The sequence below is a fragment of the Zalophus californianus genome, chromosome 2 (genome assembly GCF_009762305.2).
Source record: "Zalophus californianus isolate mZalCal1 chromosome 2, mZalCal1.pri.v2, whole genome shotgun sequence".
Classification (NCBI taxonomy): Eukaryota; Metazoa; Chordata; class Mammalia; order Carnivora; family Otariidae; genus Zalophus; species Zalophus californianus.
The window spans coordinates 167,238,996-167,265,932 of record NC_045596.1 but is presented as its reverse complement, the minus strand read 5'-3'; the positions used below and the strand labels follow the sequence as shown (position 1 = coordinate 167,265,932).

Below are 26,937 nucleotides of genomic sequence, written 5' to 3'. Positions count from 1 at the left end.
ATTCTTTAGTGTATCTGTCAACTCCAAACTCATAATTAGTTACCACAAAGGTTGTCTAAGGAGTTGAAGAAATATACCTTTAGCAACAAGCAGTAACAAAAACAGACAGGAAAATCTAAAGGCAATAGACTGTTACCAGTGGAATAGCAAATGCATTGTTTGCTATATAAAGTGAAAAGTTTTCTATTGACAGGTGATGCCAATTAAAAGTATTTTTTTAAAAATCTATCACCTGTAGAAAATATAAAAATGTAGAACTAAGATCAAACTGAAAGAAAGATGAAAGATGATAGAGAGGTATTGACAATAAAGTAGTCATATGAAAACTCTCAGAGATAGCAATTGTAAAATATGAAACATTATTAAAATATATTAATATATATTATTAAAATAAATAACATATAAAGATATATAATACATTATATATTGATGTGTGTATGTATTATAAATATGTAAAAAAAATATATATATATTTAATGGCACTGGAACACATTTAAAAGAAGAAAGAAACCAGAGGAGAGTTTACTCTTGAAAAATTGCAGCTGGAATTAGTAAGGATTGTGAGTTTATGTCTTTCTAGCCTAAGAGTGCTCCTCTACTTCCACAGCCGTGGCAGAATTAAATAGCTGTGGAAAATTGCAGCTGTACTGATTCAGTGTGTGAGAGAACAGATTTCAGACATGAGAGCCACTGGAAATTTAAAGGGAAAACCCTGAAAGTGAGAGAACTGTGAAAGTGGTAAAACCTAAAATCTGATGATTAATTTTACACATACTTGGTTGACTGTTAAAATATGCATGCCCCAGAAATACCCCATGGGGCAAAAAAGGTAGGGTGAGACCCTTAAAAAACACAGGGGAACCAGGAGTGCCCTGTGAGTTTGAGACTGGGACTGCAACTGGAAATAAAAGAGGAATCTTAAGAAACAAGGAAATTACAGATAGCTTGTACTCTGAAATCTAAGTGCTATCTCTACCTAATCCTTGGCTGAATGTCACACTACATCAGGGAATCAGGCTAAAAATTCAGCAGTTGGAAGCCATATGAATTGACCAGAGATAACTGTGGCACACTGTAGGGGAGATAAAGCTTACAGTTTGTGCCCAGGTACTTAACTCCCTACTAGACAAAAAAAAAAAAATCCAGAAGGACAGCTAAATACAGGCATTATATCATTGTATCTATAATGTTTAACTTATTAGCCAAAAATTGACTACACATTCAGAGAATTAGGAAAATGTGAACTATATTTAGGAAAATATGCAGTTAAGGGAAAATGACTCTGAAAAGTCCAAGATATATTTAGCAGATAAAGACTTCACAATAGTTATTTTGAATATATTAGGAACATTAAAGGAAATTATGCTGAAATAATTTAAGGAAAAATTATCTTGGTGAGTGAGCAGCTAGAGAATCCCAACAGATATATGTTAAATATAAAAAAAATATAAAGTCTTGAAGTGAAAAGTACAACAAATGAAATAAAACAAAAGCAGAAGAATCAATGAACTTGACCAAAAGCAGAATAATCCAATGAACTTGATCAATAGAACAATAAGAACATATAATCTATGGACCAGAGAGGAAAAGAATTGAAGAAAAATAACAAAACCTTAGACAACTGAGAGGAGATATTAAGTACCCAATGTAGGTGTAATTGGATTTCAAGATAAATAAAAGAGAAAGTAGGTGGCAGAAAATATATCTGCAGGAATAATGCTGATTATTTTCCAAATTTGAAGGAAAACATTTACTTACAGGTCCAAGATGCTCAGCATTATAACTACAAGCAGATAGACACAAAAAAACCCACTTTTATACACAGATCAATACCCCCCCAAGTCTCAAGATAAAAAGAAAACTTAATTTGAGCCTAAAAAAAGACACATTCAGTACAGGATACAATGATACAAAATATAGCTGACCTATAACCAATAATGAAGGTCAGTTGACTTTGAAATGACAAACTAAAAGTGCTGAAAGAAAAAAAGTCAAGCATCAAGATATCTATACTCAAAGATATTATTCTTTAATATGGAAGCAAATAAAGTCTCAGTTAAACAAAAGCTGAGACAATATGTCACAGTAAGCTTGCACTACAGAAAATTCTAAGAATTTAAAATGTTTTAGGCTTAAGCGCTAATGCAGTAGATGATCAGTCTGGTCGACAAGAGGATGAACACAGGAATTGGTAAATATGTGGGTGAATATAAATAATTATATGTATGCTTTTTCTTTTCTGCTTTTAATTTTACCAACTACATTGTATACATGCACAGATAGGTAAATACATATACTTATTCACTATGCATTCATATATGCATAATACATATATGTGCATATAAATATGTATTTACATGTATATATATGTACAAATATACACATATGGATAGTTATGTTTGTGTTTATGGATGCATATGTATATTTGTGTGTGTGTATCTACATACCTCCATCTATACAATAACAGTAACAGCACTAAATATGGAAGGGTACAATGAAATAAGCTGTTGCAAGGCTTCTATAATTTACCTGAAGAAAATCAGTATTAACTTTAAGTAGAATATAGTATTTTAAAGATATTTACTGTAGGGGGGGCGGAAAAAGATGGCGGAGGAGTAGGAGACCTGGACTTCGTCTGGTCTCAGGAATTCAGCTGAATAGGAATCAAACCATTCTGAACACCTACAAACTCAACAGGAGATTGAAGAAAAGAATAGCAACAACTCTCTGAACAGAAAAGCGACCGCTTACTGGAAGGTAGGACGTGCAGAGAAGTGAATCTGAGGCGATATTCGGGAGGATAAACGGTGGGGTAGGGGGCCTCCGTCGGCTGTTACCAGCAAGTGATAGAGCAGTGGAGCACAAAATCGGAACTTTTAGAAGTCGGCTCTGCTGAGGGATGTTGCTCCAGTGGCTAAGCGGGGGGTGGAACCCTCGTGGGACAGTGCGGTCTTAGGACCCTGGGGGTCACAGAAAGACTGGGGGAGCCTGAGTGCAGCAGAGCTCCCAGGTATTGGATCAGGGAAGCCAGCTGCGGAGATGGAGCCAAGGCGCGGGCTCTCAGCTCGGGGTTGCCATAAACCGTGATCCGCGGCACAGTTGGGCCACTGCTCTTCCAGCGGGACCCAACAAGTGGCAGAACCGGGGAGACTCCCCTTCCTCCCCCAGGAGGAGTGGCGCGGGAGCTGCCGGGTTTGGAGACTCCACACGGGGTCGGGTGCCAGAGATAGAATGCTCAGTCACAGGCCGGGTGAGCATGGAGTGCGGCTAGACACTGGGGAGACGGGAGTGACTGACTGCTTTCCTCTGGGGGCTCACTGAGGAGTGGGGCCCCGAGTTCTCGGCTGCTCCAGGGCAGAGATTGGGAGGCCACCATTTTCACTCTTGTCCTCCAAAGCTGTACCAAAAGCTTGCAGGGAACAAAAGCTCCTGAAAGCAAACCAGAGCAGATTACTTAGCCCAGACGGACAAGAGCGGGGCAATTCTGCCTCCAGCAAAGACATTTGGGAACCACGGCAACAGACCTAACCCCCAAAAGATCTGCAAGAACAGCCAGCCAAGACCAAGTTTACCCATCAATGAGAACGGGAGAACTCCAGCGCTAGGGGAATACTGCACATAGAATCCATGGCTTTTTTACCATGATTCTTTAGTCTTTCAAAGTTAATTTTTTTAACTTTTTTTTTTTGAAATTTTCTTTTTCCCTTTTTCAACCAATGTCTTATCAATCCGTTTTTAAAAAAACATTTTTATTTTTCATTTTTAGAGTCATATTCTATCCCTTCATAGTAGTTACCCTTATTTTTGGCATATGTATATAAGTTGTTCTCTCTTTAAAATTTTGAGATACAGTTTCTTCTAACCGATCAAAATATACCCTAAATCTCTAGTGTATGGCTTTGTTCTAGTCTCCTGCCTGATCACATTCTCTCCCTTTTTTTTTTTTAAATCCTCTTCTTTCTTTTTTCAACCAACATCTTATCAATTTCTTGTATAAAATTTTTTATAATTTTCATCTTTACAGTCATATTCCATCCCTTCATCATATCAACCCTTATTTTTGTACATATATAAATTTTTCTTTCTTTAAAATTTTGGGAGGCGCTTTCTTCTAACAGACCAAAGTACACCCAAAATCTAGTGTGTGGCACTGATCTATGCACCAGCCTGATCATATTTGATCATATTCTGTTTTTTTTGTTTAGTTCTGTTTTTGTTTGTTTTTAACTTTTTCTTTTTTATTTCCCTTTTCCCCCAGCTTCAGGTTTTTTCTGACTTGTTTAGGCTATATTTTCTGGGGACGTTGTTACCCTGTTAGTATTTTGTTCTCTCATTCATCTATTCTCACTGGACAAAATGACAAGATAGAAAAAATCAACTCAACAAAAAGAACAAGAGGTAGTACCGACTGCCAGGGACCTACTCAATACGGACATTAGTACAATGTCAGACCTAGAGTTCAGAATCATGATTTTAAAGATACTAGCTGGACTTGAAGAAAGCATGTAAGTTATTAGAGAAACACTTTCTGGACAAATAAAAGAACTAAAATCTAACCAAGTCAAAATGAAAAAGACTATTAATGAGGTGCAATCAAAAATGGGGCTAACTGCTAGGATAAATGAGGCAGAAGAGAGAATCAGTGATATAGAAGACCAAATGATGGAAAATAAAGAAGCTGAGAAAAGAGATAACTACTGGGTCATGAGGGCAGAATTCGAGAGATAAGTGATACTATAAGATGAAACAACATTAGAATAATTGGAATCCCAGAAGAAGAAAGAGAGAGAGGGGCAGAAGGTATATTGGAGCAAATTATAGCAGAGAACTTCCCTAATGTGTGGAAGAAAACAGGCATCAAGATCCAGGAGACACAGAGAACCCCTCTCAAAATCAATAAAAATAGGTCAACAACCCGACATCTCATAGTAAAACTTATGAGTCTCAGAGACAGAGAAAATTCTGAAAGGAGCTCAGGAGAAGAGATCTGTAACAGACAATGGTAGAAACATTAGATTGTCAATAGACCTATCCACAGAGACCTGGCAGGCCAGAAAGGACTGGCATGATATCTTCAGAGCACTAAATGAGAAAAATATGCAGCCAAGAATACTATATCCAGCTAGGCTGTCCTTGAAAATAGAAGGACATATAAAAAGATTCCAGGACAAACAAAAACTAAAGGAATTTGCAAACACGAAACCAGTCCTCCAAGAAATATTGAAAGGGGTCCTCTAAGCAAAGAGAGAGCCTAAAAGCAGCATAGACCAGAAAGGAACACAGACAATATACAGTAACAGTCACCTTACAGGCAATACAATGGCACTAAATTCATATCTTTCAAAGGTTACCCTGAATGTAAATGGGCTAAATGCCCCAATCAAAAGACCAGGCTATCAGATTGGATTAAAAAACAAGACCCTTTGATATGCTGTCCACAAGAGCCTCATTTTAGACACAAAACCAACTGCAGATTGAAAGTGAGGGGGTGGAAAACCATTTACCATGCTAATGGACACCAAAAGAAAGCTAGGGTGGCAATCCTTATATCAGACAAATTAAATTGTAAACAAAAGACTGTAATAAGAGATGAGGAAGGACATTATATCCTACTTAAAGGGTTTATCCAACAAGATCTAACAATTGTAAATATCTATGTCCCTAACATGGGAGCAGCCAATTATATAAGGCAATTAATAACAAAAGCAAAGAAACACATCGATAACAACACAATAATAGTGGGGAAATTTAACACCCCCCTGACTGAAATGGACAGATTATCTAAGCAAAAGATCAACAAGGAAATAAAGACTTTAAATGACACACTGGACCAAATGGACTTCACAGACATATTCAGAACATTCCATCCCAAAGCAACAGAATACACATTCTTCTCGAGGGCCCATGGAACATTCTCCAGAGTAGATCACATCCTAGGTCACATCAGGTCTCAACCGGTACCAAAAGATTAGGATTATTCCCTGCATATTTTCAGACCACAATGCTTTGAAACTGGAACTCAATCACAAGAGGAAAGTCAGAAAGAACTCAAATACATGGAGGATAAAGAGCATCCTACTAAAGAATGAATGGGTCAACCAGGAAATTAAAGAAGAATTAAAAAAATTCATGGAAACCAATGAAAATGAAAACACAACTGTTCCAAATCTTTGGGATACAGCAAAGGCAGTCCTAAGAGGAAAGTATATAGCAATACAAGCCTTTCTCAAGAAACAGAAAAGGTCTCAAATGCATAACCTAACCCTACACCTAAAGGAGCTAGAGAAAAAACAGCAAATAAAGCCTAAACACAGTAGGAGAAGAGAAATAATAAAGATCAAAGCAGAAATCATTGAAATAGACACCAAAAGAACAGTAGAAGATCAACCAAACTAGGAGCTTGTTTTTTGAAAGAATTAATAAGATTGATAAACCCCTGGCCAGACTTATCAAAAAGAAAAGAGAAATGACTCAAATCAACAAAATCATGAATGAAAGAGGAGAGATCACAACCAACACCAAAGGAATACAAACAATTGTAAGAACATATTATGAGCAACTATATGCCAGCAAATTAGATAATCTGGAAGAAATGGATGCTTCCCTAGAGATGTCAACTACCAAAACTGAACCAGGAAGAAATAGAAAACCTGAACAGACCTATAACCACTAAGGAAATTGAAGCAGTAATCAAATATCTTCCAACAAACAAAAGCCCAGGGCCAGATGGCTTCCCAGGGGAATTCTACCAAACATTTAAGAAGAATGAATACTTATTCTTCTGAAACTGTTCCAAAAGATAGAAATGGAAGGAAAACTTCCAAACTTGTTTTGAGGGCACCATTACCTTGATCCCAAAACCAAAGACCCCATCAAAAAGAATTACGGTCCAATATCCTTGATGAACATGGATGGAAAAATTCTCCCAAATTACTAGCCAATAGGATCCAACAGTACATTAAAAGGATTATTCACCACGACCAAGTGGAATTTATCCCTGGGTTGCAAGGTTTGTTCAACATCCGGAAATCAATCAATGTGATACCTTACATTAATAAAAGAAAGAATAAGAACTATATGATCCTCTCAATAGATGCAGAAAAAACATTTGACAAAGTACAGCATCCTTTCTTTTTTTTTTTAAAGATTTATTTGTTATTTATTTTGAGAGAGTAAGAATGAAAGAGAGAGAGTACATGAGAGGGGGGAGAGTCAGAGGGAGAAGCAGACTCCCTGCTGAGCAGGGAACCCGTTGTGAGACTCGACCCCGGGACTCCAGGATCATGACCTGAGCCGAAGGCAGTTGCTTAACCAACTGAGCCACCCAGGCACCCTACAGCATCCTTTCTTGATCAAAACTCTTCAGAGTATAGGGATAGAGGGTACCTACCTCAATATCATAAAAGCCATCTATGAAAAACCCACAGCAAATATCATTCTCAATGGGGAAAAACTGAGAGCTTTCCCCCTAAGGTCAGGAATGCGCAGGGGTGTCTACTATCACCACTGCTATTCAACAGAGTATTAGAAATCCTAGCCACAGCAATCAGACAACAAAAAGAAATAAAAGGCATCCGAATTGGCAAAGAAGAAGTCAAACTCTTACTGTTTGTAGATGGTATTATACTTTATGTGGAAAACCCAAACGACTCCATGCCAAAACTGCTAGAACTCATACAGGAATTCGGTAAAGTGGCAGGATATAAAATCAATGCACAGAAATCAGTGGCATTCCTATACACCAACAACAAGACAGAAGAAAGAGAAATTAAGGAGTTGATCCCATTTTCAATTGCACCCAAAACCATGATACCTAGGAATAAATCTAACCAAAGAGGCAAAGGATCTGTGCTCAGAAAACTATAAAATACTCATGAAATTGAGGAAGACACAAAGAAATGGAAAAACGTTCCATGCTCATGGATTGGAAGAACTAATACTGTGAAGTTGTCAATGCTACCTACAGCCATCTACACATTCAATGCAATCCCCATCAAAATACCATCCACTTTTTTAAAGAAATGGAAAAAATAATCCTAAAATTTGTATAGACCCAGAAAAGACCCCGAATAGCCAGAGGAATGTTGAAAAAGAAAAGCCAAGCTGGCGGCATCACAATTCCGGACTTCCAGCTCTATTACAAAGCTGTCATCATCAAGACAGTATGGTACTGGCACAAAAACAGACACATAGATGAATGGAACAGAAGAGAGAGCCCAGAAATGGACCCTCAACTCTATGGTCAACTAATCTTCGACAAAGCAGGAAAGAATGTCCATTGGATAAAAGACAGTCTCTTCAACAAATGGTGTTGGGAAAATTGGACAGCCACATGCAGAAGAATGAAACTGGACCATTTCCTTACACCACACACAAAAATAGACAAAATGGATGGTTGAAAGACCTAAATGTGAGACAGGAGTCCATCAACATCCTAAAGGAGAACACAGGCAGGAACCTCTTTGACCTCAGCTGCAGCAACTTCTTCCTAGAAACATCACCAAAGGCAAGGGAAGCAAGGGCAAAAATGAACTATTGGGACTTCATCAAGATAAAAACCTTTGCACAGCAAAAGAAAAAGTGAACAAAATGAAAAGACAACCGACAGAATGGGAGAAGATATTTGCAAATGACATATCAGATAAAGGGCTGGTATCCAAAATCTATAAAGAACTTATGAAACTCAACACCCAAAGAACAAATGATCCAATCAAGAAATGGGCAGAGACATGAACAGACATTTTTCCAAAGAAGACATCCAAATGGCCAACAGACACATGAAAAAGTGCTCAACATCGCTCGGCATCAGGGAAATCCAAATCAAAACCTCAATGAGATACCACCTCATACCAGTCAGACTGGCTAAAATCAAGTCAGGAAATGACAGAATTTGGCGGGGATGCAGAGAAAGGGGAACCATCCTACACCTTTGGTGGGAATGCAAGCTGGTGCAACCACTCTGGAAAACAGTATGGAGATTCCTCAAAAAGTTGAAAATAGAGCTACCATACGACCCAGTATTTGCACTACTGGGTATTTACCCCAAAGATACAAATGTAGGGATCCGAAGGGATAGGTGTACCCTGATGTTTATAGCAGTAATGTCCACAATAGCCAAACTGTGGAAAGAGCCAAGATGTCCATCGACAGATGAATGGATAAAGAAGAAGTGGTATCTATATACAATGGAATATTATGCAGCCTTCAAATGAATGAGATCTTGCCATTTGCAATGACATGAATGGAACTAGAGGGTATTATGCTAAGTGAAATAAGTCAATCAGTGAAAGATGTGTATCATATGACCTCACTGATATGAGGAATTCTTAATCTCAGGAAACAAACTGAGGGTTGCTGGAGTGGTGGGGGGGTGGGAGGGATGGGGTGGCTGGGTGATAGACATTGGGGAGGGTATGTGCTATGTTGAACGCTGTGAATTGTGCGAGACTGTTGAATCACAGGTCTGTATCTCTGAAACAAATAATGCAATACATGTAAAAAAAAAAAGAAGATAGCAGGAGGTGAAGAGTGAAGGGGGGGATATCGGAGGGGGAAATGAACCATGAGAGACGATGGACTCTGAAAAACAAACTGAGGGTTCTAGAGGGGAAGGAGGTGGGGGGATGGGTTAGCCTGGTGATGGGTATTAAAGAGGGCACATTCTGTGTGGAGCACTGGGTTTTTTACAGAAACAATGAATCATGGAACACTACATCACAAACTAATGATGTAATGTATGGTGATTAACATAACAATAAAAAATTTAAAAAAATTAAAAAAATCCATAAAAAAATACTTACTGTACGTCTTAGAGCAAATATTGAAAAATTATTCAGAGATATAGCTAAAAAAGCCAATAGAAGATTTACTAGGTAAATATTAAACACATTTCATCAATACAAAATAAGAAGGGAAGAATTGAGGAATAAAAACAAGATGAGATAAATAGAAACAAAGAGCAAAATTAGAATTTGAAATACATTCATGTTAATAATTACATTAAATGTAAATAGGCCAGACACTCTATCAGAAGGCAAAAGTTGTCAGACTAGATAAAAATCAAGAAATAATTGCATGCTATCAATAAGGGATTCATTTTAACCCCAATACTCTGTATCATAGAAAATAATACAATGGAAAAGGATAGAACAAGCAAACAGTAAATACAAGGAATTATAGTAACTATATTAATATATAAAATAAAGATACAGTAATGCTTCAAAATGAAAAAAAGGATAAATACATAAGGAGAATATAACAATAATAAATATATAAACATTTATAAAAAACATTTATGTATATATACCCACACATTAAATCTTCAAATTTTATGAAGCAATCACTGGCAGAACTAAAGGGAAAAACTGACAAATCTATCATATTTGGAGATTTATTTCACATCTCTCAGTAACTGATAGAACAACTAGACAAAAAATCAGTAAGGATATAGAAGACCTGAACAAAACTACCTATCACCTTAATATGATGATATTTATAGGCCACTATATTTAACAGCTTAAATATAATAATTCAATAGAACTTGGAATATTCATCAGGATAGAATATTTGAGGCATGAAATAAATCTCAATATATTTATTTTGTGTTGAAAATTAAATTAGAATTCAAGAATAATATCTTGAAAAGCCCCTAAATATTTGGAAATTAAACTACCACTTCCAAATGACGCTTAGCTCAAAGAAAAATTACAAAAGCAATTTTAGGATATATTTTTAACAGTATGCAAATTTAAACATAACATCAAAATCAATGGGATTCAGGTAAAACAGTGTTACAAGGAAAATCTCTAGCTCTAAATGCTTATATTAAAGAAGAAAGGTCTAAAATAAATTATTTAGAATGCTACTTAAGGTAGCTAAAATATTAGTCTAAGTTAATTTATCTAAAGTATAAAGAAGGAAATAATGATAAAGATAAAAGTAGAAATTAATGAGATAGAAATCAGAGAATGAAAATCAATGAAAATGAAAGTCAGGGCTTTGAAAATAATCAATATACTTGATAAACCTCTTGCTGTGCTGGTGGAGAAATGAAAGAAAAAAGAAATTCCCAGTATCAGGAATGAAGGAGGGTCCATTACTTACTACACATCCTACATATTTTTAAAATAAGGAATATTAAAAACTACTTTATGTAAATGAATTTGGCAATTTAGATGAAATTGGCAAGTTTCTTAAAAGACATTATCATAACTGATGTGAGAGAAGAGATCATTTGAATTTGTCTATTTGTTTACAGAATTGTACACATAAAGACTGCTGTGATCCTAGAATATGTGTAATGAAAAAGGGTAAACAATGTGGTTCTGGGGAATGCTGCACACTAGATTGCAAGGTAAGAGGCAATCTATTTTATAGTAGCTCAGCATTAAATTTCTTGAAATACTTGTTTCAAAGAGACGAGAAGCATGTCAATACCCTATCAGCCCTTTGCATTCTATTATATCCAAGCACATTGGACCCCTCTTACACTTCAGTCCAGTCAGTAATCTCTTATTTCCAGGACTGTCATGTACATAATGCCTGATGATTCTTCTCTCCTGACTTGAATTCCCATCTTTATATCTTATTACAAATCTTTCTTGTATCCATTGAGATATTTCTGCAATCAACATACACCTGAAGCAACCCTCTTAAGGTCTTCTTTTTTTTAATTTAAATTCAATTTGCCTACATGTAATATATTATTAGTTTCAGATGTAGAGTTCAGTAATTCATCAGTTGCATGTAACACCCAGGTCTTATTTTCTAACACCATACATCACATGGGGTCAAGAAGTTAGATTAGTTTTTTGTTTGTTTGTTTGTTTTTGTTAACTAAATTCTCTTCACTGTCTTCTGGTAAAGTCTGCTGTTCCTTTGCGATTCAGTTATTGTTACAATCAACCAATCCCTCTTTATTGAAAGTATCTAAAGAATTCCTGAATAATTGCCCTGTACCCAGAACAATTAACTGGAATCCTAAAGAAAAAAGAAACTCCTGAACAAGGTAAATGGCAGAAGTCCATAAGATTGGAGTAAGAATATGCTTTTATCTTTAAAATTTTTTCCCCAAACTTTATTGAGATATAATTGACATATAACATTGTGTAAGTTCAAGGTGTACAATGTCATGATTTCATATAAGTATATATTGTGAAATGATTACAAGAAGGTTAATGCATACACCTCATTACATAGCAAGAACATTCAACATTTAGTAAGAAACTTTCAAGTGTACAGTATATTATTAACTTTAGTCACCATGCCATAATTAGATCTCCAGACTGATTCATTTTATGGCTGAAAATTTGTATCCTTGACCAACATCTTTCCATTTCCCCCACAGTTTTATTTATTCCTTTCTGATTTGGATGCTTTTTAATTCTTTTTTCTTGCCTAATTGCTCTGGCTAGGACTTCTAGTACTATGTTAAACACGAGTGGTAAGAACGGACAACTTTGTCTTGTTTTTGATCTGACAGGTAAAGATTTCAGCTTTTCACTATTGAAAATTGTTAGTTCAGACTTGTCATATATAACTTTTATTATATTGATATGTTTGTTCTATACCCAAACTGTTGAGAGCTTTTGTCATAAAGGTGTGTCGAATTTTGTCAGATGTCTTTTCTGCATCACTTTAGAGGATTACATGAATTTTACCCCTATTTATATTAATGAGGTATATTATGTTTATTGATTCCTGTGTTTTGAATCATCCTTCCATCAAGGCATAAATCTCACTTGATCATGGTATATGATACTTTTAATGGATTGTTGAATTTGGTGTGTTAGTATTTTGTTGAGAATGTTTGCATCTATATTCATCAGGGATATTGGCCTGTAAATTTCTTTTGTTTCTTCCCTTATTTGTCTTTGGCATCAGGGTAAAGTGGGCATTGTAAAATGAGTTTGGGAGTGTTCCCTCCTTTTTAATTTTTGGGAGAGTTGAGAAAGATTAGCATTAATTCTTTAAATATTTCATAGAATTCACTTGTGAAACCATCTACTTCTGGTCTTTTCTTTGTTAGGAGCTTTGATGACAAATTCAGTCTCTTTACTTGTGTTTGGTTTGTTCAGGTTTTCCATTTCTTCATGATTCAGTCTTGCTAGGTTGTCTGTTTCTAGGAATTTAGCCATTTCTTCTAAAGTGTTATGCAGTTTGTAGGTGGATAATTGTTATAGTAACCTTTTATGATACTTCATATTTCTATGGTATCAATTTTAGTCTCCTCTTTCTTTCATAATTTTATTTTATTGAGTCCTGTCTCTTTTTCTTAGTTAGTCTAGCTAAAGGTTTGCCATTTTGTTTATCTTTTCAAAACCCAACTCTTGGTTTAATTGATTTTTTTCCCTGTTGTCTGTCTGGTCTCTATTTCATTTTTTTCTGCTCTGATCTTTGTTATTTCTTTCCTTCTACTAAGTTGGGGCTTAGTTTGTTTTCCTTTTTTAATTCCTTTAGGGATAAAGTTAGGTTATATGAGTTTTTTTAATGTAGGCATTTATTGCTGTAAACTTACCTCTTAGAACTGCTTTTCCTATGCCCCTATGTTTTGGTATATTGTTTTTTTGTTTTTATTTTTATTTATTTTAAGACACTTTTCTGATTTCCTTTTTTTTCTTCTTTGGTCCATTGGTTTTTCAGGTGTATGGTGCTAAATTGCATGTTTTGTGAATTTTTCAGTTTTTTTCCTGAGGTGTCATACCATTGTGTAAAAGATATGAAATATTATTTCAATTCCTTTAAATTTCATAAGACTTGCTTTGCGGACCAACATATGTTTTATCCTGGAGAATGTTCCATGTGTGCTTGAGAAGAATGTGTATTTTGTTCTGTTGGACATAATGTTTTATATATGTTTTTAAGGTCCATTTTGGTCTATAGTTTTATTCAGGCCTGCTATTTTCTTCCTAATTTTCTTTCTGATTGATCTATCCAATGTTAATGGTAGGGTATTGAAGTCCTCTACTATTACTGAATTGCTGTCTATTTATCCCTTCAGTCTGTCAATATTTAGTTAAAATTTTAGGCACTCCAATATTTGGTGCATATATAGTTACAAGTGTTATATTCTCTTCACTTTCTTTGTGTGTGTGTGTGTGTGTGTGTGTGTGTGTGTGTGTCTGATTTGATTGGAAGTCTATTTTATCTGATTTAAGTATAGCAAACCCTGATGTCTTTTGGTTACTATTTGCATGGAATATATTTTTTTCTTCCCTTTATTTTCAGCCTATGAATGTCCTTAAAGGTAAATTGAGTTTCTTGTAGCCAGCTTATTGTTAGATTTTGCTTTTTATCCATTTTCCACTCTGTGTCTTTTGGTTAGAGAAAATCATTTACACTTAAAGTAATTATTGATAGTTAAGAATTTCTATTGCCATTTTGTTTATCATTTTCTGGGTTTTTTGTTTGTTTGTTTTAGTTCTTTTTTCCCTTTAATCCTCTCTTGCTGTCTTCCTTTGTGATTTACTTTTTTTAGTGGTGTGCTTTAATTTGTTTCTCTTTACCTTTTGTGTGTCTACTGTAGGTTTCTTCTTTTTGATTGTCACAAGGCTTATATAAAACATTTTATAGATATAATAGTCTATTTTTTAAGTTTTTATTTTAATTCCAGTTAACATATGGTGCTATATTAGTTTTAGGTATACAATGTAATAATTCAGTATTCTGATAGTTCCATACATCACCCTGTGGTCATCACAATAAGTGCACTCCTTAATTTCCATCACATATTTAACCCATCGCCCCACCCAGCTCCCCTCTGGTAACCATCAGTTCTTCATAATTAAAAGTCTGTTTCTTGATTTGATTCTCTCCCTTCTTTCTCTCATCTTTTTTTTAACCTTTGCTTGTTTTATTTCTTAAAGTCCACATATGAGTGAAATAATATGGTATTTGTCTTTCTCTATCTGACTTATTTCACTTAGTATTATACTCTAGCTCCATCCTTGTCATTGCAATGACAAGATTTCATTTTTTTATGGTTGAATAATATTCTATTGCCTATATATATATGCCACATATTCTTTATCCATTCATCAATAAATGGACACTTAGGCTGCTTCCATATTTTGGCTATTGTAAATAATGCTGCTATAAACATTGGGGTGCATGTATCCCTTTGAATTAGTGTTTTTATATTCTTGGGGTAAATACCCAGTATAGTGCAATTGCTGGATTGTAAGGTATTTTTATTTTTTTTTAAGTTTTTAATTAAATTCCCAATTAGTTAACATACAGTGTAATGTTAGTTTCAGGCATACAACATAGTGATTCAACGCTTCCGTACAACACCTGGTGCTCATCACAAGTGCAATCCTTAATCCCCATCACATAATGGTCTATTTTAATCTGATAATAACCTATCTTCAATCACATACTAAAGCTCTACATTTTTAATTCTTATTTAATTCCCCCACATTTTGTTCTATTAATATCACACTTTGCATCTTTTTATGTTATGCATCCTTTAACAAATCATTGTAACAATATTTACTTTATAAGACTATTTTCTTTTAACTTTTGTGCTAGAGATAAAATTATTTTGCCACCATTACAGTATTAGGGTATTCTGAATTTGAGTATATATTTACATTTACCAGTGAGTTTTGTACTTTAAATATTTTCATGAGTTAGTGTCCTTTCTTTGAATTTGATGAACTCCCTGTAGTATTTCTTTTTTTTTTTTTTGGATGATACACAAGTTTTAATCCCATCTATAATTTTATCTGATACCATAATTCAATTTAGATATATTGCATAGGATGTGCCAACAATCATATTAATAACCAAATAAACTCCAGGACTTTGTTTGAGTGACCCTTTTAATGGTGAACTCCAGGTCACAACACATTAACTGTCAGTTCAACTATACCAAGGTTTGTGGAGACAATGGCTTCTGTGCCCAAATGGGTTGCAAATCAATTTTGAATGGAACCTGGTATCATCCTGAAGGAATTCTACCTTCACACTGTTGGGGTAGTATACCAAGATGGCTTCAGAGTAGACTAACTTTACACAGCACACTTTAAAAAAGACACATTTATTCAGCATCATGATCAGACTATTACATTTAGCAATCAACAGCATGAGTGCAAAAAAAAAAATCTACATTAAAATCCTTTGTTGGAATGCTTTAAACTTTCCACAGAACAGAAACTAAAATAACCTATTATACAATTAGTCACAAATACAGTCCTTGAGTTTTTTGCCCATACACATGAGTATTGTCTAAAACATGTCTTCTTTGTAGCAGCGAGGCCCTGCCACCACTGTGCTTGGCTGAGTTCACAAATCTGTTGTAATCTGTAGCTTCCCTGTCACTTCTCTGGCTCTCCTCTCCTGCTAAGCTTTGTTTCCTGGCAGTAATTAAAACCTTCTGCCACTGCCGTAGCTACTGCTGCTGCTGGAAACACCATAGCCACCTTGGTTTCGTGGTTTGGCAAAGTATTGGCCTCCACCACCATAGGGGCCAGAGCTTTGCCTCCAAAATTTCCTCCTTTCATGGGTCCAAAATTTGAGGATTGATTGTTGTAATTGCCAAAATCATTATAGCTTCCGCCACCTCCAAAGTTGCTTCCATCATTACCAGATCCATTATAGCCATCCCCACTGCCACCATATCCACCACCGCCTCGACTGCCACCAAAGCCACCTCGACCACTGAAGTTCCCTCCACGACCAAAGTTGTCATTCCCACCAAAACCACCTCCACGACCACCACCATAGTTTCCAGAACCACTTCGACCTCTTTGGCTGGATGAAGCACTAGCCATCTCTTGCTTAGATAGGGCTTTCCTTACTTCACGGTTGTGGCCATTCACAGTATGGTATTTTTGAATGACAATCTTGTCTACAGAGTCACGGTCATCAAATGTTCAAAAGTAAAACCTCTCTTTTTGCCACTGTCTTGGTCAGTCATGGTCTCGATCACTTCAATTTTCCCATACTGTTCAAAATAATCTCTTAGATGATGTTCTTCAGTGTCTTTAATGCCACCAACAAAAATCTTTTTCACAGTTAAGTGGGCACCAGGTCTTTGAGAATCTTCTCTTGAGTCAGCTCTCTTTGGTTCCATAACTCTTCCATCCACCTTGTGTGGCCTTGCATTCATGGCTGCATCCACCTCCTCCACAGTGGCATGTGACAAACCCAAAGCCTCTAGAGCGCTTGGTGTTTGGATCTCTTATTACCACACAGTCTGTAAGCATTCCCCATTGCCCAAAATGACTCCTCAGACTCTCATCAGTTGTTTCAAAGCTCAAACCTCCGATGAAGAGCTTCTGCAGCTGTTCAGGCTCTTTGGGACACTCTGACTTAGATATGACAGTGGTGGGAGGGGAGATTTTAACGATGCTTACTCGGCGGCGTCCACGGGCAGAAAGGAGTAATCTAACGAATCTTCCCTGTAATATTTCTTATAAGACAGATCTAGAGGTGATGAACACACTTAGCTTTTATTTATCTGGGAATGTCTTTAAATCTCCTTATTTTCTGAAGGACAGTTTTGTGATGAATAGATTTCTTACCCAACATTTTTTTTTTCTTTCAGCATTTTAAACTTATCATCTCACTCTCTCTTGGTTTACAAATTTTTTTGCACAGAAATCTGCTGATAACTGTATGTGGATTCCCTTATATGTGATGAGTAATTTTTATCTTCAAATTTTGTTTCAAAAGTTTTCCTTTGACTTTTAACATTTGATTATAATTTGTCCTGGTCAGTCCTTAGGTTGTTCTTGCTTGAAGTCATTTTAGCTTTCTGTTCATGTTTGTCTATACTTCTTCCAAAATTTGGGAAATTTTTTATCTGTTATTCTTTAAATAATCTTTCTACTCCTTTCTTTCTTGTTTTCTCTTTCAGGGATCTCACAATATGAATTTAATTTGCTTAACGATGTCCCATAATTCATGTAGGCTTTCTTCACTCTTTTTTCTTTTTGTTCATGTAACTAGTTCATGTTTCAAAGCAACAGTATTCCAGTTCACTTAGTATTTATTTTGAATGATTGATTCTGATGTTGAAGCCCTTTATTGAATTTCTCATTTCTGTTATTGTCTTACTCAACTTTAGGATTCTCTTTGGTTCTTTTTGATGGTTTTTATTTCTTTATTACTTCATTTTATTCTTACATGTTTTCCTGATTTTGTTCAGTTGTCTATATGTGTTCTCTTGCATTTCACTGAGTTTCTTTAAGATGATTATTTTGAATTTTTGTGAGGCAATTCATAGATCTCCACTTTTTGTGATTGGTTACTCTAGCTTTATTAGTTTGTTTTCATGGTGTCATAGTTGCCTGATTCTTTGTGATCCATGTAGCCTTTGATTGGTATATGGGCATTTAAAAGAGCAAACACCTCTTCCAGTCTCTACAGAGTGGTTTCTGCAGATAAAGATCTATCAATTCCTAGGCTGATGGGATTACCTCCAGAATTGGCAGTTGCTGTGTTAGAGCCAGTTTACAAGGTTTTTGCTGAGTCTGTAGTGGGATTTGCGGTTGTTGGGCTTGTGCCTGGGGCCTGGGTGGGTATGGATCCTGTTTGGTTCCTATATGGGATTGTCTCAAGTACCTTGTTCTGTAGGGTGACAGTAGGACAAAGATCTGCCTCAGGGCCCACAACTGGATGTTTTGACAGCATCCTGTTACCCGTTGTGTGGATGGTTGTGACTTCCACTAAGTTCCTAGGAGGGCTCTTACCAGATCATTGGGTCGGTCTCTTTGTGGTCAGGGATGGCCCTGACTGTGGCTTTGAATGGCTAGAACTGTGTTCCTCTGCTGTTTCAGGGTCCACAACCAAGATTGAGGTCTGAGGACCTGGCTCTGGAGGCACAGATGGGCATGTCTCCTGCCAGGTCCCTGAGTGGGCTGGACAGCTCTCTGATAATGGCTGGAGGGGCTGGATCCAAGTATAGGCCATTTCAGGATCTTAGGCACAGTCTAGAATGTCTTCTGCTGGGTCCTTGTGTTGTGAGGACAGCTGGCAGGCTATGGCTTGTAGGGGCTGAAGTTGACAATTAGGCACTTTCTGGATCTCCAGGGATATAGACAGGAGTGTATCCTGCTGATTTTCTCATCCAGCAGGACTGCCAATGGACTGTATCTGTGAGGGGACTGGAGCCAAGGATAGGAGTTTTTCAGGATCTCTGGGAGTACAGACAGGAGTGTCTCCCAACAGGTCCTTTTGCTGGCAGGACTCTTAGTGGATTGAGGCTGGGAAGGGGCTAGCACATAATGTCAGGCCCTTTTTGGACTCCCAACCATAAGTGAGAGAGTTTCCTGCAAAGTCCCAGGGCTGGAAGGACTGCTTGGGGACTGGGACTGGGAGGGAGGCTGGAGCTGATTATAGGGCCCATTCTGAATCTTTGGTGAAGGTGGGAGTGTCTCCTCTCAAAAGCCTGTACCAGCAGGATGGTTTTCAGCCTGCTGGTAGGGGCAGGAGCTCAGTCACATGACCCTTTCAAAACAGTCTAACTAAGTTTGTTGTGCTTACCTCCTGGTACTCCTGGACCACAGCTGATTCATGGGCCATTTCAGGGTCTACATCTGGAACTAATGTCCTTGTGCCTCTTATTCATGCATGGGTAGATGTGACTGCTCCTGGGTTCCTTGGCATGTGATCCTTATAGCAGGATCATTGCCACATGGGGCTGAGACAAATCCTTGTGAATGGAGCTATTTCTGGGTCTTTAGTTGGGTCAGGAAGTAGCTGCCTGAGTGAGGGCCTGCCTTTTCAATTTAGCTTTCCTCAGTCCTAGAGTTCACCTGGGTTTCAGTGTCTCCTATTTGGATCCCAGAGCTTTGCTGAAGACACTTTTGTCTGTGGATTGCTGTTAAGTATTGTTGTTGAGGGAAAATGTGAGTAGGGGATTCTTATTTTGCCATCTTGTGACATCATTCTTTGGATGTGCTTTTAAAATTAAGTTGTAGGATCCAGAAGCAATTTCAGGAAACTGTAATTCTCAAAAAATTACAAGGATTGACCTCTTTGAATTAAGACAATGTCATAAGAAGGGAACTGAACATGATAAAGTTAATGGTGTATGAAATAAGTGATGATTACAGATAAACTAAATTTGCAATTTAAGCATGAAGTCAATGCTACTCTTAGTGGATACCCAAATTTCTGTCCCTCAAATTAGTCATAGAGTTGGAAAACAAATATTAAGAAGATAGAGTCAAATGTAAGGATTAGAGCAGAAAGAAAAATAGAGAAAAAGAAAGGACTGAAAACACAGTAAGTTTTCTTAATATCAAAGAAAATTGATGTAATTCAGTTTAATGTGGCAGGTAGACACCACTCTACTTTACTCATATCCTTAAAACTAATGTACAGCAACAATGTGTGGAGAAAACAACCAAAATATACAAATAAAATATCAGTGAAATTTGGATGAAATAAAAGGTTGACATTAGAAACAGATACTCATTTACAGTTTATTTGCAGCTTGAAATTGTTTATCCACTCACTAATTCAGAAAATATTTTACCCCATACTGAGGGGTATTACAGAGGATTAATCTTTAAACAAACAAATATTTAAAAGATAATTTCAGATAGTGATATGTGATTTAAAAATAAGATAGGGCTGGGGTGCCTGGGTACCTCAGTTGGTTAAGTCTGCCTTCAGCTCAGGTCATGATCTCAGAGTCCTGGGATCAATCCCAGCATCAGGCTCCCTGTTCAGTGGAGAGCCTGCTTCTGCTTGTCCCTCTCCCTCTACTGCTCCCCTTGCTGTTCTTTCTCTCTCTTTCTGTCAAATAAATAAATAAAGTCTTAAAAAAATAAAAATAAAATAGGGCAAAAGAATAAAGACTGAGTGAGGGTGTATTTTAGTCAGGGTAAACAAGGAATACCTCTCTAAGGGATGACATTTGATCTAACACCTTAGTGACAAGTAGAAGTATTGGTATAGATGATTCAAACAAAAGACAAGTAATAAAAAGATTCTGAGAATGGGAAATGAATAAAGAAAGAAAAATGGCTTGTTATGTTCTTACAATTTAATGACTGATAGAGAAAGAAATAGTGTATTGGACCTAGTTTTTGTGACTTTTCAGAATTGTTCAGCCATGCTTTTCTGCTCATTGCTATTGATTAAAAGACAAAAATGCCTAATTAACATTTATTTCCAAAATATGGCTTCTTTGTTATAAATGCCAATTCAAACCATAGTTAGGTAAGGTAATTATTATACATTTTTCTAGAACATGGTTGACAAATCAGACATTTTATAAACTGGCTTTTGTTTTAAAGACAATTAAAAAAAAAACCTTTGGTAAATAACTTTGTAAAAATGAAGAATTCATATATAATATGGTTAGTTTACCACCTGATTTGCTATTAATACATGGTCTCCTGGACTAAGTCTATGTGACTACCCAGATATGTTGGCCATGGTTTTCTGCTCAATCCAAATGACAGATTGTTTGAAATGCAATGTTTCATATGTTCTTTCTGGAGACAGCAACTACATATCTTTGGTAAAGCTTTGGCCAGCTTATTAATGCACCAACCATCTTGTATTTGTTTTGCTTTGATCTCCCTAAGCTCCCAAACCTTAATGAAGCATTAGGATATAAGTTTTGCTTCAAGCTCTGGTTTTTGGAGAACCCGTAATATGAGAGGGTGGCAAGCAAGAGTCAGATTCTATAAAGCAATGTTATATATTACTATTATTGCATAATATATTACCCCCCAAATTAAAATTCACATTTCCCCTCACAGTTTCTTTGGGTCAAGAATCTGAGTGTAGCTTTGCTGGGTCTTCTGGCTCATGGTTTCCCACAACCAGACTAAAAATCATCATTGATATAGAATACTTCTACCACACTGTCAAACAACTTAACCAAATTGACATTAATGAACACTTCACCCAGCAACAGCACAATATACAGTATTTATAAGCATGCATTGAATATCCTTAAGGATGGACCATATGCTAGGGTACAAAATTAGTCTTAGTATATTTTAAAACACTGAAATCATATAAAGTATATTCTCTGATATCAATAAAATAAAATTAAAAATCAACAAATGAAGGAAATGTAATAAATCTACAAATATTAGAAATTAAATAACACATTTATCAATAATCAATGTGTCAAAGAAGAAATCACAAGAAGTTTAAAATATTTTGAACTGAGTAAAAACTAAAAAACACTTCAAAACTGGCATAAAGGTAAAGCAGTGTTTAGAGGGAAATTTTTACTTGTAGATACCTATATTAGAAAATAAGAAATAAATCAATAATCTAGGCTTGTACCTTAAAAGTCTATAAACAGAAGAGCAAATTAAATCCAAGGCAAATATAAGGAAGAAAATAAAGGTTGAGAGGCAATCAGAGGAACCAAAATTTGTTCTTAAAAAAAAAATCAATAAAAATGGATAAACTTTACCTAGACTAAGAAAGAGAGGTTTTACAGAAATAAAAGGGGAGAATCAACTGACCTTACATAATTTAAAAGAATTATAAGGAAATCTACTAAACTACCATATCCAGCAAATTAGACAACTTAGATAAAATAAGAAGACACAAATTACCAAATCTGACTTAAGAAAAAATAGAAAATCTGAATGGACAAGTAAAGAAATTAGTAACTTAAATTAGTAACCACAAAGAAAAGCTCAGGTCTAGATGGCTTTATTGTTGAATTCTATCAAACATTTAAAAAAGAAGCACCAATATTCCACAATCTCTTTCAGAAAATATGAGAAAAAAAAACCCTTTAAACTCATTCTATGAGGATAGTATCACCTGAATACCAAAGACATCACAAGAAAACTATAGACTAATATACCTTATTAATATGGATGCAAAAATTCTAAAAAAGTTACAAGCAGAATCCAGAAACATGTGAAAAGGATTATCTACCATGACCAAGAGGGATTTATCTCAGTAATATAAGGTTGGTTTAATTAATATAACACACCATATTAATCAAATGAAGGAAAACACATGATAATCTCAAAAGATGCAGAAAAAGGACCCACTCATTATAAAATTACTAACAAATTAGAAATAGGAAGGATCATAACCTGATGGAGAGCATCTATAAAACATCTAGAGCTAACATACTAATGATGAAAGTCTGAGTGCTTTCCCCCTAAAATCAGAGACAAAGCAAGGAGGTAGGTTCTCATCACTTCTATTAAACGTTGTACTAGAGATTCTAGAGTACAATTAAGTAAGAAGAAGAACTAAAGGCATCAATTTTGGAAGGGAAGAAAGTACAACTAACTCCCCTTATTTGCAGATGACATGATCCTGTATGTAAATAATCCTAAAGAATCTACTAAAAATACCTTTTAAATAAATGAGTTAGTCACAGGATACAAATATGAACTGTATTTCTATATAATAGAAATGAACAATCTGAAAATGAAATTAGGAAAACAATTTCATTCATAATATCATCGAAAAGTACTTTGGAACACATTTAATAAAAGAAATGTAAAACATACACTTAACAAAGCATTGCTGAGAAAAAAGAACGTCTAAATAAATGGTAAAATGTTCCATGTGAGTGGATTGGAAAACTGTATTGTTAAGGCAGCAATTCTCTTTGTCAGAGGTCCCCAGTACTATCCCCAGGTTTGTTTGTTTGTTTGTTTATGAGATTTATTTATTCATTTGAGGGAGAGAGAGCATGAGCAGCGGGGAGAGGCAGAGGGCGAAGCTGACTCACCACTGAGCAGGGAACTGATCCTAGGACTTGATCATGACTTGAACTGAAGGCAAATAGATGCTTAACCGTCTGAGCCACCCAGGCACCCCCTATCCCCAGGTTTAATGACTCAGTAGGAGGACTCACAGCATTCAGCATATAGCATACTCATCACTATGCTTTACTGCAGCAAAAAAATACAAAGCAAAATCAGCAAAGGATATCTTTCCATTTATTTGTGTCCTCATGAATTTTTCATCAGTGTTTTATATTTTTCAGTATCCAGGTCTTATAACTCCTTGATTAAATTTATTCCTAAGAATTTTTATTCTTTTGCTGGTGTTGTAAATGGGATTTTTTTCTTAATTTCTTTTGTAGATAGCACATTTTTAGTATGAAGATACACAACTGATTTTTATATTTTTTTGTATCTTGCAACTTTACTGAATTCACTTATTATTTTTAATAGTTTTTTGGTAGAGTCTTTAGAGTTTCCTATATATAGGATAATATCATTTGCAGAGACAACCTGACTGCTTCTTTTCCAATTTGGATGCCTTTTCTTTTTTCTTGCCTAATTGTTTTGGCTTGGACTTCCAGTACTAAGTTGAATAAGAGTTGTGAGAGAGGGCACCCTTGTCTTAGCTAAGGGCTTGTCGTATATGGCCCTTATTATGTTGAGGTACATTCCTTCTAAGTTGTTGATAGTTTTTATCATGAAAATACATTGAATTATGTCAAATGTTTTTTTTTCTGCATCTAGTGAGATGATCATTTTTTTAAATTTAAGTTCAATTAGCCAACATATAATACATCATATTATTTTTAATCCTTCACTTTGTTAATGTGATATATCACATTATTAAATTGCATATGTTCAAACATCCTTGAATCTTAGTGATAAATCTTAATTGATCATGATGTATGATCAATTTTAATGTGCTGTTGAAATTGGTTTGCTAGTATTTTATTGAGAATTATTGTATTTATGTTCATCAGGCCTGTTCATTAGGTCAAAATTACATTAGCATATAGTTTTCTTTTCTTTGGTCTGATTTTGGTATTAGGATAATTCTGACCTCATAAAATGAGTTTGGAAGTTTTTCTTCCTATTCAGTTTTTTGGAAGAGATTGAAAAGGATTAGCATTAATATTCCTTAAGTGTTTGGTAGCATTCATCTGTGAAGCCATCTGATCCTGGGATTTTGTATGTTGGGAGGTTTTTAACTGATAACTGATTTGATCTCTTTACTCATTATTGGTTTGTTCAGATTTTTCTATTTTTTTTCATGATTCAATTGTTAGGTCGTTTCTAGGAATTTATCCCAAGTTATATGATTTTATATATATATATATATATATATATATATATATATATATATATATGCATACATACATACATATATATGGTTGTAGTCTCTTATGATCTTTTGCATTTCTGTGATATTTGTTATAATGTCACCTCTTTCATTTATAATTTCTATGAGTCCTTCTCTGTTTTTTCTTAGTTTAGCAAAAGGTTTATCAATTTTATCTTTACAAAAACCAGCTCAGTTTCACTGATGTTTCTATTGTTTTTCTCATCTCTGTTTTATTTATTTCTGTTTAAACTTTATTTCTTTTCTTCTGGTAACTTTGAGCTTAGTTTGTTCTTTTTCTAGTTCCTTGAGATGTTAAGAAGATCTTCTTTATTGTAGGTATTTGTCACTATAAATATTCCTTTCAGAATTGCATTAATGCATTCCTTAATTTTTTAATTGTTAGGTTTCAATTTTTCATTTGTCTGAGATTTTTTTTGATTCCCTTTGATTTCTACTTTAATACATTGTTTGTTCAGGAGTGTGTTGTTTAATTTCCACATATTTGTGAATTTTCACTATTGATTTCCCGTTTAACATCATTGTGATTAGAAAAAATTCTTGATATAATTTCAGTCTTCTTAAATTTGTTAAGGCTTGTTTTTTTTTGCTAACCTATGATCTACCTTGGAGAACGTTCCTTGTGTGCTTGAGGAGAATTTGTATTCTGCTGCTGTTGGATGGAACATTCTGTACGTGTTTGTTAGGTCCATTAGGTCTATGCCCACTTCAAGCCCACTGTTCTGGTATAGATTTTTCTTTTGAATGATCTAGCCAATACTGAAAGTAGAGTGATGAAGTCCCTACTCTCTTTAGTTCTGTCAATATTTGTATATTTAGGTATTCTGATATTGGGTGCATATATATTTGCAATTGTTATATCGTCTTAATGAATTGACCTCTTTATCATTATATAATAACTTTCTCTAACTCTTGTGATCATTTTTGACTTAAAGTCTATTTTGTAGGACATAAATGTAGACCTCCCTGCTCTTTATGATTGCCATTTGCACGAGCTATTTTTTCTATCTCTTCACTTTCAGTTTATGTGTCCTAAAGACCTAAGTGGGTCTCTTGTATGTTGCATATAGTTTGATCTTGTTTTTAATTAATCTGCTTACTCTGTGTCTTTTGATTATGATTCATTTACTTTTAAAGTAATTATAGATAAGGGAGGATTTGCTATTGCCATATTAATTTTTTTTAAAGAAATACTTTTTAAAAATTTTTTTAAAGATTTTTATTTATTTATTTGACAGAGATAGAGAGAGAGCACAAGTAGGCAGAGTGGCAGACAGAGGGAGAGGGAGAAACAGGCTCCCCGCTGAGCAGGGAGCCCGATGTGGGGCTCGATCCCAGGACCCTGGTATCATGACCTGAGCTGAAGGCAGCCGCTTAACCGACTGAGCCACTCAGGCGCCCCAGCCATATTAATTGTTTTTTGTTTGTTTTGTTGTTTTTCCTCTTTTAGTGTCTTTGTGATTTGATGATTTTTCTGTGGTGGTATGCTTTGACTAATTTTTCTTTATATTTTGTATATTCACTACAGGTATTTTTGTGTGTGTGTGTCTGTATGTGATTACCACAAGGCTTACACAAGACATTTTATAGTTATAACTGTCTATTTTAAAGTGATAACAACTAACTTTGATCTCATACAAACCCCCCCATTTTATGCTATTGATGTCATATATACATCCTTTTATATTGTGTATCCATGAACAAATTATTATAGCTATAGTTATTTTCATACCTTTGTCTTTTGACTTTTATACTAGAGTTAAAAGTGATTTATGCACCAACTATTACAGTAGTGGGAGCATTCTGAATTTAACTATAACTTACTTTTACCAGTGATTTTTATACTTTTGTGTTTTCATATTGTGAATTAGAATTTTTTCATTTCTACTTGAATAA

The 26,937-nt window shown here is 35.3% G+C and overlaps 1 protein-coding gene across 1 annotated transcript in view; it reads left to right on the top strand.

Moving 5' to 3' along the window:
• LOC113925407 (disintegrin and metalloproteinase domain-containing protein 5-like) overlaps positions 1-26,937 on the top strand; it is a 137,063-nt gene that overhangs the window by 65,517 nt on the left and 44,609 nt on the right. The window contains exon 13 of the mRNA XM_027600066.1: positions 11,258-11,353. Within this exon, the coding sequence (XP_027455867.1) occupies positions 11,258-11,353 (96 nt within the window). The remainder of the gene's footprint in view (positions 1-11,257; positions 11,354-26,937) is intronic.